Here is a 14,578-nt window from a genome sequence, read left to right as displayed (position 1 = left end):
GAGCCAGTGGTTCCATGGCAAGCATTTTTTCAACCCCCTTATCACTTTTTCATTCCCTCATTTCCCTTCCACAGCAGTGTGGCTCAGTGGAAAGAGCCCGGGCTTGGGAGTCGGAGGTCATGGGCTCGAATCCCGGCTCCGCCACTTATGAGCTGTGTGATTTTGGGCAAGTCACTTAACTTCTCTGGGCCTCAGTTCCCTCATCTGTAAAATGGGGATTAAGACTGTGAGCCCCACGTGGGACAACCATGATTACTCTGTATCCCCCCACCAGCGCTTAGAACAGTGCTTGGCACATAGTAAGTGCTTAACAAATACCAACATTATTATTGTTATTCCACTCCATCCCTAGCCTCACCCCAATCCCCAGGGATGTTGCCACACCTGAAGAAATATGCCAAAATTTCATTTTTGTTTTGGAAATGATTTGCAATTACTTTGTCTCATTCCACCTAATAATAGCTAACCAATAATAGTGGCATTTATTAAGCGCTTACTATGTGCAAAGCACTGTTGTAAGCGCTGGGGAGGTTACAAGGTGATCAGGTTGTCCCACGTGGGGCTCACACTCTTAACCCCCATTTTACAGATGAGGTAACTGAGGCTCAGAGAAGTGAAGTGACTTGCCCAAAGTCACACAGCTGACACGTGGCAGAGTCGGCATTTGAACCCATGACTTCTGACTCCAAAGCCCGTGCTCTTTCCACTGAGCCACGCTGCTTCTCTACAGTGCCTATCATGGGTGCCCGCACCATTGAGGCGGTGGACTTCAGCCTCGCTCATCCCCGTTCTCTGACCAGACCTGACAGTTTCCAATTGGGGATGAACAGTGGCTTTCTGGCCTGTTACTTCCTTGACAATTATCCCCATTCCCCAGAAAAATGTCTGCCACCTTACGTCCCCCTTACTCAAAATTAAAAGTGGACACCTCTGGTCCATCTACCTTTTAAAACAATAACCGCCTACTTTTGAAATGATTGGGGGTTGGAACAGCCTCCTCATAAAACAGAAAGGCTGAAAGGAAAGGGATTTTTCATTCCGGAAAGATGAAGGCTGAGCAGGGATAGGATCACCATCTACTACGTGATCAAGGGTATGATTCATTTCAGCAGCATCCATAAAAACGTAAGCCCCTCATGGTCAGGGAAGGTGGTTCAGGTTTCCATTATACTTTCCCAAACACTCAGTACAGCGCATTGCAGACAGTGTGCGCTTAATAAATACCATAGTATTCCCAGGTCTAAGGAAGATAGTAAGTTTCCCAACCGACATGTTGCCTAGGGGAATGAGCTCGGGACCGAGAGTCAGGAAAACCAGGTTCTAATCTCAGCTCTGCCACAGGCCTGGTGTATAACCTTGGGCAAGTCATTAAACTTCTCTGGGCCTCAGTTTTCTCATAATAATAATAATAATAATGATGATGGCATTTATTAAACGCTTACTATGTGCAAAGCACTGTTCTAAGCGCTGGGGAATTTACAAGGTGACCAGGTTGTCCACGTGGGGCTCACCATCTTAGTCCCCATTTTACAGAGGCGGTAACTGAGGCCCAGAGAAGTGAAGTGACTTGCCCAAAGTCACACAGCTGAAAAGTGGCAGAGCCGGGATTTGAACCGATGACCTTTGACTTCAAAGCCCGGGCTCTTTCCGCTGAGCCACGCTGCTTCCCAACTTCCCAAGCGCTTAGTACAGTGCTCTGCCCACAGTAGGCGCTCCATAAATATGACGGAATGAATGAATGAATGAAGCATCATCTGTAAAATGGGGATCAAATACTTCCTCTCCCTCCCTCCCCGCCCCTTGGACTGTGAACCTTGTGTGGCCCAGCAGCGGTGACAGATCTGATTACCTTGTATCAACCTCAGTACTTAGCACATAGTAAGTGCTTAATAAACACCATCAACATTGTTAGTAGTAGTAATAACAGTATGCATTGGGTCCCTAGGAGATGCAATGCAAAGTGCATGATGTGTGTTTGTATAGATTCACGGGCCATAGGCCCTCGATGAGTTCTAAGAGACAAAAGGTTACAAGAAGGCGCATGACAAATGACAAACGACGAGCCTAAGATGTCACGACGGAACACTGGTCTGTTCCAGCGTGGTATCTCATATGTTCTTAAAACTTCGGTAAAACCAGAGAAACCAAAATATAGAGGGAGTATAGAAAGAAGAATATGTTTTGGTATGAGCACTGGCCACAGTCTTCAGCATCAGAAGGAATGATTAGCTGACCCTTGGGAGGAGAAACAAGCCAAGCGGAGGTATTAGGAGAAAGCAGAGCTTCCTCCCCTCCCACCGGTGTCAATTATTTTTCTTTCTCCTCTTTCATCTTCCTTTTCTCTTCTTCTCCCACATAGCTTTGCAAGATCATTTGGCGAGCCCCAGGTTGCCCCACGGGGCTTCCAGCAGAAAGTTCTGAAACTGACTCAAAAATGTGTACTTATTAACTTACATATTTTGTTAGTATGTTTGGTTTTGTTCTCTGTCTCCCCCTCTTAGACTGTGAGCCCACTGTTGGGTAGGGACTGTCTCCTTATGTTGCCAACCTGTACTTCCCAAGCGCTTAGTAATAATAATAATGGCATTTTTAAGTGCTTACTATGTGCAAAGCACTGTTCTAAGCGCTGGGGGGGATACAATGTGATCAAGTTGTTCCCCGTGGGGCTCCCAGTCTTCATCCCCATTTTTACAGACGAGGGAACTGAGGCTCAGAGAAGTGAAGTGACTTGCTCAAGGTCACACAGCAGACTTGTGGCGGATCCGGGATTCGAACCCATGACCTCCGACTCCAAAGCCCGGGCTCTTTCTGCTGAGGCACGCTGCTTCTCTATACAGTGCTCTGCACACAGTAAGCGCTCAATAAATACGATTGATTGGTTGATTGAGCACTCCCTGTTCGACAAGTCCCTAACAATAGTAATAACAGCGATCTTTCCAGGCTCCTCTTACTCCTATCTGTAAATTATTTTGGGTCTGACTTCCCCATTAGACTGCAAGATCTTTGAGGGGAGGAACCGCAGAGTTTCATCATTCTCGAAAACCAAGCACTTAATGCAGTACCCTTCACGCAGCAGGTGCTCCTATCTGTAAATTATTTTGGGTCTGCCTGCCCCATTAGACTGCAAGATCTTTGAGGGGAGGAACCATAGAGTTTCATCATTCTCTAAAACTCATCACACAGCAGGTGCTCCATAAACACCACGGATCCACCGACTGACTGAATGAGTTCCAGTGCCAGACTCTGAGATTCTGTTCTTGGCAAATTATGGAGCTCTTTTTTCCTCTGTTACCTTCATTCGCAGAAATGAGAGCGGCCAAACAATTGAACCTCATACAGATAACGGGTATAACGTTACTGAAGTGATGACTGCATCATACTTTAAACTTAATTAGCTCTTTGATGAATTTGGCAAAAAGTAAAAAAAAAAACAAAACCTCACAATTTGAACGGATGTTGGATCGATTCCCTCAGTGGCGTAATTTCACTCCTGGTGGAACTGATCACCATGAAAATATTTGCAGGTTGAAATGTCCTCATTTGTTCTTGGCTCTATGAAAGAGTGGGTTTCTTCCACTCGGAAGATTTGGGTTCAAACTTTCTCCGATTTGGCTCAGGAAACAAGAGAACTCTAGTCTTTCTCCAGATTCCTATCACTTTTTAATGAATTTACGGAGATGATGGCATGTTTTCAGGGCAATTTAAAATATTTTATCTTATAAAGGTTTCAGTGGCTAAAAATGAATAGCAAATCGCTCTTCTCATGTGGCACTCAATGGGGTATTTTCCAGCCCCATGACCCTTCCCTTCAGGAAAAGATTACTGATTCAAAATCCTGGGAACGCCTCATCAAGTTAGCTCAAAATTATACTACCAACATTCTTGGAAAACAATCATGGGTTTTCTTCCCCCTACATCTGGGGAGTCGATTATTAAAGGAACCAAGTAATAAAAGCGATTAAAAAAGGGTATTAGATATCTTAGAATATTTACTTTCCAAAGATTTATTTTAAAAAAGGAAACCTGCAATGATGAATAATAATAATTAATAATTTTGGTATTTTGTTAAGCGCTGACTAGGTGCAAGGCACTGTTCTGAGCACTGGGGAGGATGCAAGGTGATCAGGTTGTCCCACGGGGGGCTCACAGTCTTAATCCCCATTTGACAGATGAGGGAACTGAGGCATCGAGAAGTGAAGTGACTTGCCCAAAGTCACACAGCTGACAATTGGCAGAGCCGGGATTTGAACCCATGATCTCTGACTCCAAAGCCCGGGCTCTTTCCACTGAGCCACGCTGCTTCTGCTATGAAGAGAAGCCATCCGGAGGAAAATGCACACATCGTGTACTTTTAATCTGTTCTTCACCTCATCACGATAATCAAGATTTTATTCTGAGAAATTTGTCAATGAAGCACCATTTATCATTTATTTTCCAACACTCTTGGGAAATTAACGGTAATGAGGATATTTCAGGCAAAGAAAGTGGACAGAACTCAAGCCACAGAAGGGAGGTAAAAAAAAAAAATCAATTGGTTTCTAGTGTGATCCTTCGGATTATCAAACCTAGTGCTGCCTTCTCTATGGATGTCATTCATTCAGTCGTATTTATTGAGCACTTACTGTGGGCAGAGCACTGTACTAACTGCTTGGAAAGTACAATTCAGCAGCAGATAGAGACAATCCCTACCCAACAACGTGTATTCACCCCTCCCTCAGCCCCACAGCACTCATGTTTATAACCTTAGTTTATATATATATATACATATTATATTTATATGTAATATTATATATTATATTATATATATATATATTAGTTTATATATATAAATATATATATATATATATATATATGAAAGCAGCGTGGCTCAGTGGAAGAGAGCCCGGGCTTTAGAGTCAGAGGTCACGGGTTCGAATCCCAGCTCTGCCAATTGTCAGCTGTGTGACTTTGGGCAAGTCACTTAACTTCTCTGGGCCTCAGTGACCTCATCTGTAAAATGGGGATTAAGACTGTGAGCCCCCCGAGGGACAACCTGATCACCTTGTAACCTCCCCTGCGCTTAGAACAGTGCTTTGCACATAGTAAGCGCTTAATAAATGCCATCATATATATATATATATATAATTTGAAGATATGTACATAAGTGCGGTGGTGTGAATATCAAATACCCAAAGGGCACAGATTCATTCATTCATTCTTTCAATTGTATTTACTGAGCGCTTACTGTGTGCACAGCACTGTACTAACCGCTTGGGAAGTACAAATCGACAACTTATTAGAGACGATCCCTACCCAACAACAGGCTCTATCATCATCATCATCATCATCAATCGTATTTATTGAGCGCTTACTGTGTGCAGAGCACTGTACTAAGCGCTTGGGAAGTTCAAGTTGGCAACATCTAGAGACAGTCCCTACCCAACAGCGGGCTCACAGTCTAAAAGGGGGAGACAGAAAACAAAACCAAACATACTAACAAAATAAAATAAATAGAATAGATATGTACAAGTAAAATAAATAAATAAATAGAGTAACAAATATGTACAAACATATATACATTTATACAGGTGCTGTGGGGAAAGGAAGGAGGTAAGATGGGGGGTGGAGAGGGGGACGAGGGGGCTCTAATACCCAAGTAATTTTTTTTAAAGAATTCATTCATTTAATCATATTTATTGAGCGCTTATTTTGTGCAGAGCACTGTACTAAGCGCTTGGGAAATACAAGTCGGCCAACGTTCTAGAATGTTTTAGGTAAATAATACGCCCAAAGCCCAACTGGTAAAAAGGATTCACTCTTTCATTAAGCCACGCCACAAGGCTTAATGAAAGATGGTTGCGCTGCCCCCACCCCAAGAGAAGCAGCGTGGCTCAGTGGAAAGAGCCCGGGCTTTGGAGTCAGAGGTCATGGGTTCAAATCCCAGCTCTGCCAATTGTCAGCTGGATGCCTTTGGGCAAGTCCCTTTACTTCTCTGGGCCTTGGTTCCCTCATCTGGAAAATGGGGATGAAGACTGTGAGCCCCCCGTGGGACAACCCGATCACCTTGTAACCTCCCCAGCGCTTAGAACAGTGCTTTGCACATAGTAAGTGCTTAATAAATGCCATCATTATTATCATTATTAAGCAGCGTGGCTCAGTGGAAAGAGCACGGGCTTTGGAGTCAGAGGTCATGGGTTAGAATCCCGGCTCCGCCACATGTCTGCTGTGTGACCTCGGGCAAGTCACTTAACTTCTCTGAGCCTCAGTTACCTCATCTGTAAAACGGGGATTGAAACTGTGAGCCCCATGTGGGACAACCTCTTCGCCTTGTATCCCCCCAGCGCTTAGAACAGTGCTTTGCACATAGTAAGCGCTTAACAAATGCCATTATTATTATTATTATTAAAATCACTCCGAGTGTTTTCTGATTCCACACCACGTTGGGCCCAGTCCTTAGCTGTGTTGAGTGGTCTTCGTGCTGGAGTTTGGCAGTACTGAGAAGTGCTTAGTACAGTGCAGTGCTCTGCACACAGTAAGCGCTCAATAAATATGATTGAATGAATGATCAGGGGCCTTTCTATTTGTCAAAGCTGGACAGGTATAAAATGAAAAAGGTAAAGAGTCCCACACCACAATCATCCCCACTCCGCCAATTGTCAGCTGTGTGACTCTGCGCAAGTCACTTCACTTCTCTGTGCCTCAGTTTCCTCATCTGTAAAATGGGGATTAAGACTGTGAGCCCCACGTGGGACAACCTGATCGCCTTGTATCCCCCCAGCGCTTAGAACAGTGCTTTGCACACAGTAAGCGCTTAAATACCATCATCATCATTTCTTTTCCAGCCCCCTGTGGTTGTCCCGGGGTCACGGGGCAGGGCACTGTTTGGACTCTCCCCTGCACGTCTAGGCTACAGCCCTGGCCAGGAGGCGAGCAGGCGGCAGAGCAGTGTGGGGGTGTGTGGCCCCCAAACTTTTCCGGAGGCGAAGCCCCCCAAATTTTTCACTCTGCCCTCCTCACAACAGGTGCCACACTGGTTGGGCACAGCGCTGAGGCTCCCGGGATCCGGGGCAGTGTGCTTCATTCATTCAATCGTACTTACTGAGCGCTCAATAAATACGGATTGAGTGACTGTGTGCAGAGCACTGGACTAAGCGCTTGGAAAGCACAACGCAATGCAGGGCGCGCTGCCCAGGACTCGGGGCAAATTCCTTCATTCTATCGTCTTTACTGAGCGCTTACTGTGTGCGGAGCACTGCACTAAGCGCTTGGGAAGGCCAAATCGACAACAAATCCGGGGCCGGGGTCGGAGGGGAAAGGCAGGGGCGGCCCAGGGAGAGAAGTCCATGCCAGGCACCCCAGGCACACACACACTATCCTGGCTCCGCTAATTGTCAGCTGCGTGACTTTGGGTTAGTCACTTAACTTCTCTGGGCCTCAGTTCCCTATCTGTAAAATGGGGGTTAAGACTGTGAGCCCCCCGTTGGACAACCTGATCACCTTGTATCCTCCCCGGCGCTTACAGTAATGCTTTGCACATAGTAAGCACATAATAAATGACATCATTATTATTATTACACTACACACCACACACACACACACACTACACTACACACACACTACACACACCACACACACACTACACACACACCCCCCACACTACACACATCCTACACACACTACACACACACTACACTCACACACTACACATACCCCCCCACACACTGCACACATCTTACACTCACACACACCACACACACTACACGCACACCACACACACTACACGCACACCACTACACTACACACACCCCGCTCCCTCCTCCTCCCCACCTTGTTTGCTCAACACAGGCCTTAACCCGAGGTATTGTGACCCGGCCAGGCTCAGAAAATAGTCCTATTTATTGAGCGCTTACGGTACACACACAGAGCACCGTACTAAGCACCGGCCTGGTGGAGAAAGTGAGGGCCTGGGATGATGATGATGATGATGGCATTTGTTAAGTGCTTACTATATGCACAACACTGCTCTAAGCTCTGGGTTGTGGGAGGATCCAAGGTGATCAGGTTGTCCCACGTGGGGCTCACAGTCTTCATCCCCATTTTGCAGATGGGGGAACTGAGGCCCAGAGAAGCGAAGTGACTTGCCCAAGGTCCCACAGCTGACAAGGGGCGGAGCCGGGATTCGAACCCACGACCTCCGACTCCCAAACCCGGGCTCTTTCCACTGAGCTACGCTGCTTCTCTGCCTGGGAGTCGGCAGGTCGTGGGTTCTAATCCCGACTCCGCCGCTTGTCTGCTGTGGGACCTTGGGCAAGTCACTTCACCAAACAGCGTGACTCGGTGGCCAGAGCCCCGACTTGGGAGTCAGAAGGTCATGGGTTCTAATCCCACCTCCACCACTTGTCAGCGGTGTGATTTGGGGCAAGTCACTTCACTTGTCTGGGCCTCAGTTACCTCATCTGGAAAATGGGGGTGAAGACTGGGAGCCCCAAGTGGGACAATCTTGATTACCCTGTATCTCCCCACCCCCAGCCGCCACCCAGCACTTAGAACAGTGCTGGGCACATGGTAAGCGCTTAACAAATACCAACATTATTATTATGATGATGATTATTATTCTCTGGATTCCCCCCCAAAAAACTATTCCTCCCCCCTGACTGTAAACCCGTTGAGGGCAAGGATTGTCTCTCTTTAATGCTGAATTGTACTCCCCAAGCGCTTAGTACAGTGCACTTCACACTGTAAGCGCTCAATAAATACGACTGAATGAATGAATAGTAAGTGCTCAATAAATACCATTAGTATTATTTTAGCTGCACACAGTGAGCGCTCCATAAATACGATTGAATGGATGAATGAATGACAACCTCATCACCTTGTAACCTCCCCAGGGCTTATATATGTTGCCGACTTGTCCTTCCCAATTGCTTAGTCCTGTGCTCCGCACACAGTAAGCGCTCAATAAATACGATTGAATAAATGAATGAATAGTAAGCGCATAATAAATGCCATTATTATTATTATTATTATTATTATTATTTTAGCTGCACACAGTAAGCGCTCAATAAATACGATTGAATGAATGACAACCTCATCACCACCCCAGGGCTTATATATGTTTCCGACTTGTACTTCCCAAACGCTTGCGAATGAATGAATGAATGGTAAGCGCTCAATAAATGCCATTTTTATTATTATTTTAGCTGCACACAGTAAGCGCTCAATAAATACGACTGAATGAATGACAACCTCATCACCTTGTAACCTCCCCAGGGCTTATATATGTTCCCGACTTGTACTTCCCAAGCGCTTAGTCCGGTGCTCCGCACACAGTAAGCGCTCACTAAATACGATTGAATGAATGACTGACTAGTAAGCGCTTAATAAATGCCATTATTATTAATATTTTAGCTGCACACAGTAAGCGCTCCATAAATACGGTTGAATGCATGAGTGAATGACAACCTCATCACCTTGTAACCTCCCCAGGGCTTATATATGTCGCCGACTTGTCCTTCCCAAGCGCTTAGTAAAGAGCTCCGTGCACAGTAAGTGCTCAATAAATACGATTGAATGAATGAATGGCTAGTGAGCGCTTAGTAAATGCCATTATTATTATTTTAGCTGCACACAGTAAGCGCTCCATAAATACGATTGAATGGATGAATGAATGACAACCTCATCACCTTGTAACCTCCCCAGGGCTTATATATGTCGCCGACTTGTACTTCCCAAGCGCTTAGTAAGTGCTCCGCGCACAGTAAGCGCTCAATAAATACGATTGAATGAATGAATGAATGACTAGTAAGCGCTTAATCAATGCCTTTATTATTAATATTTTAGCTGCACACAGTAAGCGCTCCATAAATACGATTGAATGGATGAATGAATGACAACCTCATCACCTTATAACCTCCCCAGGGCTTATATATGTCGCCGACTTGTCCTTCCCAAGCGCTTAGTAAAGAGCTCCGTGCACAGTAAGTGCTCAATAAATACGATTGAATGAATGAATGGCTAGTGAGCGCTTAGTAAATGCCATTATTATTATTTTAGCTGCACACAGTAAGCGCTCCATAAATACGATTGAATGGATGAATGAATGACAACCTCATCACCTTGTAACCTCCCCAGGGCTTATATATGTCGCCGACTTGTACTTCCCAAGCGCTTAGTAAGTGCTCCGCGCACAGTAAGCGCTCAATAAATACGATTGAATGAATGAATGAATGACTAGTAAGCGCTTAATCAATGCCTTTATTATTAATATTTTAGCTGCACACAGTAAGCGCTCCATAAATACGATTGAATGGATGAATGAATGACAACCTCATCACCTTGAAACCTCCCCAGGGCTTCTATATGTCATCATCATCATTATCATCAATCATATTTATTGAGCGCTTACTGTGTGCAGAGCACTGTACTAAGCGCTTGGGAAGTACAAATTGGCAACATATAGAGACAGTCCCTATCCAACAGTGGGCTCACAGTCTAAAAGGGGGAGACAGAGAACAAAACCAAACATACTAACAAAATAAAATAAATAGAATAGATATGTACAAGTAAAATAAATAAAGAGTAATAAATATGTACAAACAGATATGCAGGTGGTGTGGGGAAGGGAAGGAGGTAAGATGGGGGGGGGATGGAGAGGGGGAGGAGGGGGAGAGGAAGGAAGGGGCTCAGTGTGGGAAGGCCTCCTGGAGGAGGTGAGCTCTCAGCAGGGCCTTGAAGGGAGGAAGAGAGCGAGCTTGGCGGAGGGGCAGAGGGAGGGAGGGCATTCCAGGCCAGGGGGAGGACGTGGGCCGGGGGTTGATGGCGAGACAGGCGAGAACGAGGCCCAGTGAGGAGGTTATCAGCGGAGGAGCGGAGGGTGCGGGCTGGGCTGGAGAAGGAGAGAAGAGAGTTGAGGTCGGAGGGGGCGAGGGGATGGACAGCCTTGAAGCCCAGGGTGAGGAGTTTCTGCCTGATGCGTAGGTTAACTGGCAGCCACTGGAGATTTTTGAGGATGTCGCCGGCTTGTCCTTCCCAAGCGCTTAGTCCGGTGCTCCGCGTACAGTAAGCGCTCAATAAATACGATTGAATGGATGAGTGAATGACCACCTCATCACCTTGTAACCTCCCCAGGGCTCATATATGTTGCCGGCTTGTCCTTCCCAAGCGCTTAGTCCGGTGCTCCGCGTACAGTAAGCGCTCAATAAATACGGTTGAATGGATGAGTGAATGCCAACCTCATCACCTTGTAACCTCCCCAGGGCTCATATATGTTGCCGGCTTGTCCTTCCCAAGCGCTTAGTCCGGTGCTCCGCGCACAGTAAGCGCTCCATAAATACGACTGAATGAATGAATAGTAAGCGCTCAATAAATGCCATTAGTATTATTTTAGCTGCACACAGTAAGCGCTCCATAAATACGATTGAATGGATGAATGAATGACAGCCTCATCACCTTGTAACCTTCCCAGGGCTTATATATGTTGCCGGCTTGTCCTTCCCAAGCGCTTAGTCCGGTGCTCCGCGCACAGTAAGCGCTCAATAAGTACGATTGAACGAATGAATGAGTGACTGGTAAGCGCTGAATAAATGCCATTATCATCGTTATTATTGTAGCTGCACACAGTAAGCGCTCAATAAATACGATTGAATGAATGAATGACTAGTAAGCGCTCAATAAATGCCATTATCATTACTATTATTTTAGCTGCCCACGGTAAGCGCTCAATAAATACGACTGAATGAACGAATGAATGACTAGTAAGCGCTCCGTAAATGCCATTATTATTTTAGCTGCACACTGTAAGTGCTCAAATACGATTGAATGAATGACTAGTAGGCGCTCAATAAATGCCCTTATTATTATTATTTTAGCTGCACACGGTAAGCGCTCAATAAATACGACTGAATGAACGAGTGACTAGTAAGCGCTCAATAAATGCCCTTATTATTATTATTGTCATTTTAGCCGCACACGGTAAGCGCTCCATAAATACGGTGGAATGAACGAACGAATGAAGAGCAAGCGCTCACTAAATTGCATTGTTATTATTGTTGTTGTTGTTGTGATCAGGTGGCCCCCAACGGGGGTCCGGCTTGTTTCGGGGGGGGACCCGGAGCCCCGGGCGTGTGTGTGTGTGTGTGTGTGTGTGTGTGTCCGTGTGTGTCCCCGCCCGTGTGTACCTGCTTGTCGGCGTTGGCGTTGGGGGTGCCGTTGGCGCTGGGGTTGTGCTGGCAGGTGCATCCCTCCAGCAGGTACATGCCGGCGGGCCGGCCGCTGTGGCGGCCCTCGAAGTAGAAGAGCACATTCTGGTAGAGGGCGAACCACTTGGGCTGCCAGCGGCTCGCCTCCGCCGCCCGCTTGCCCAGGAAGCCGCTCTTCGTGCCCTCCCGCCGGGCCAGCAGCGCCAGGTGCACGGCGTGACCCTCGTTGTACCGCACGCTCTTCTGCATGGCCGCCCCGCCCGACGGCACCGGGCACCGGGGGCTCAGCGCCCGGACCCGGCCATCGCCCCGACAGCCCCGCGCCCGCTGCTCCCGCTGCGCCCGCTGCTCCTCCCTTCCCGGACCAGCCGCCGCCCGACCAAACTTCCCGCAGCTGGGGGAGGCGGGAGCGGGACGGGACGGGACGGGACGGGACGGGAGCGTCACGTGGGAGGGCGGGAGGGAGGCCGAGCGCTAATGGGCTCGGAGAGCGAGCGGAGGAGCAAAGTGTGCGCTGGCCCCTCCTCTGCTCTCGGGGCCGCCGCCGCCGCCGCCGCTAGTGGTGCCGCTGCTAAACCCGCCGCTTGTCTTGCTCCTGCTGAGTCCCCCCCCCCCCGCGCCCTTTTCCTCTGCTTCTCCTCCTCCTCCCCTCTCCCCCTTCCTCCCCCTGTCCTCTCCCCACTCCACCTCTTCTCCCCTCCCTTCTTCCCCCTTCCCCCTCCCTTCTTCCCCTTCCCCCTCCCTTCTTCCCCCCTCCCCCTTCCCCCCTTCCCCCTTCCCCCCTCCCCTCACCCCCCCTCCCCTCTCCCCCCCTTCCCCCCTCCCCCCCTTCCCCCCTCCCCTCTCCCCCCTTTCCCCCTTCCCCCTCTTCCCCCCTCCCCCCTTCCCCCTCTTCCCCCCCCTCCCCCCTTCCCCCCTCCCCCTCCCCTCTTCCCCCCTCCCCCCTCCCCTCTTCCCCCTTCCCCCCCTCCCCTCTTCCCCCTTCCCCCTTCCCCCCTTCCCCCTTCCCCTCCTCTCTTCCCCCTTACCCCCTCCTCTTCCCCCTTCTCTTCCCCCCTCCTCTTCCCCCCTCCCCCCTCCCCTCCTTCCCCCCTCCTCTTCCCCCCCTCCCCCCTCCCCTCTTCCCTCCTCCCTCCCCCCCTTCCCTCCCCCTCCCCTCTTCCCCCCCTCTTCCCCCCTTCCCCCCTCCCCTCTTCCCCCCCTTCCCCCCTCCCCTCTTTCCCCCCTTCCCCCTCCCCCTGTCCTCTTCCCCCTCCCTCCCCCCCGCCCTCTTCCCCCTCCCTCCCCCCGCCCTCTCCCCGCTCCCTCTCCTCTCCCCCTCCTCCTCCTCCTCCCCTCTCCCTTTCATTCATTCATTCAGTCCTATGTATTGAGCGCTTACTGCGTGCAGAGCACCGGACTAAGCGCTTGGGAAGTCCAAGTTGGCAACATCGAGAGACGGTCCCTCCCGAACAGCGGGCTCCCAGTCGGGAAGGGGAAACAGTGTCCCCTCTCCCCCTCCCCCCTCCCCTCCCTTCCAGGACCACGTGCACCGCAGTTAATTAGCGGAGAAGCAGCGGGGCGCAGTGGAAAGAGCCCGGGTTTGGGGGGCGGAGGTCGTGGCTCCCAATCTCGGCTCCGTCACTAGTCACCTGTGTGACTTTGGGCAAGTCAGTTAACTTCTCTGGGCCTCGGTTACCTCAGATGGAAAATGGGGATTAAAACTGTGAGCCCCCCCGCGGGACAACCTGATCACCTTGTAACCTCCCCAGCGTTTAGAACAGTGCTTTGCACATAGTAAGCGCTTAATAAATGCCAATATTATTATTAGTAGTATTACCTCCCGAGGTACACAGACCAGGGTTATGGAAAGTCTTCAGAGTAATTTGCGTTCTGAGGCACTGTGAGACTTTCCAGAAGAACAGCCTGGACTAAATATTAACTATATTATTATTAATAATACCCCCAAATTCCTCCCTTTCCCAAATGGAGATGTTTCGAGCATATTCCAGCCACAAATATCAATCACGCCCCCAAATCTTTCCCTAAATTCACAAAAGAATCCTCTGTGGCTCAGTGGAAAGAGCCCGGGCTTTGGAGTCAGAGGTCATGGGTTCAAAAATCGGCTCCGCCAACTTTCAGCTGTGTGACTTTGGGCAAGTCACTTCACTTCTCTGTTCCTCAGTTCCCTCATCTGTAAAATGGGGATTAAAACTGTGAGCCCCCCGTGGGACAACCTGATCACCTTGTAACCTCCCCAGTGCTTTGCACATGGTCAGCACTTAACAAATAGCATTATTATTATTATTATCGCTTGAGGATGAGGCAGGGCTGAGTTTATGCCACAACTTGTTGGGGCTCGGCTTGCAGGTTCTGTTGACAGAGCTCCAGAACCCATTCTCAAGCCCCTTGGCACCATCACG

The 14,578-nt window shown here is 48.7% G+C and overlaps 1 protein-coding gene across 3 annotated transcripts in view; it reads right to left on the bottom strand.

Moving 5' to 3' along the window:
- Window positions 1-12,432, bottom strand: part of RASGRF2 (Ras protein specific guanine nucleotide releasing factor 2) — a 209,110-nt gene extending 196,678 nt beyond the window's left edge. For all 3 annotated transcript variants that reach the window (XM_038765854.1, XM_038765856.1, XM_038765855.1), the window contains exon 1: window positions 12,156-12,432. In XM_038765854.1, the coding sequence (XP_038621782.1) occupies window positions 12,156-12,425 (270 nt within the window). In that variant the 5' untranslated portion in view covers window positions 12,426-12,432. The remainder of the gene's footprint in view (window positions 1-12,155) is intronic.
- Window positions 12,433-14,578: the final 2,146 nt, after the last annotated feature.

The sequence above is a fragment of the Tachyglossus aculeatus genome, chromosome 23 (genome assembly GCF_015852505.1).
Source record: "Tachyglossus aculeatus isolate mTacAcu1 chromosome 23, mTacAcu1.pri, whole genome shotgun sequence".
Lineage (NCBI taxonomy): Eukaryota > Metazoa > Chordata > Mammalia > Monotremata > Tachyglossidae > Tachyglossus > Tachyglossus aculeatus.
Note: the sequence above shows the minus strand (reverse complement) of the source record. Positions and strands in the feature narration are given on the sequence as shown.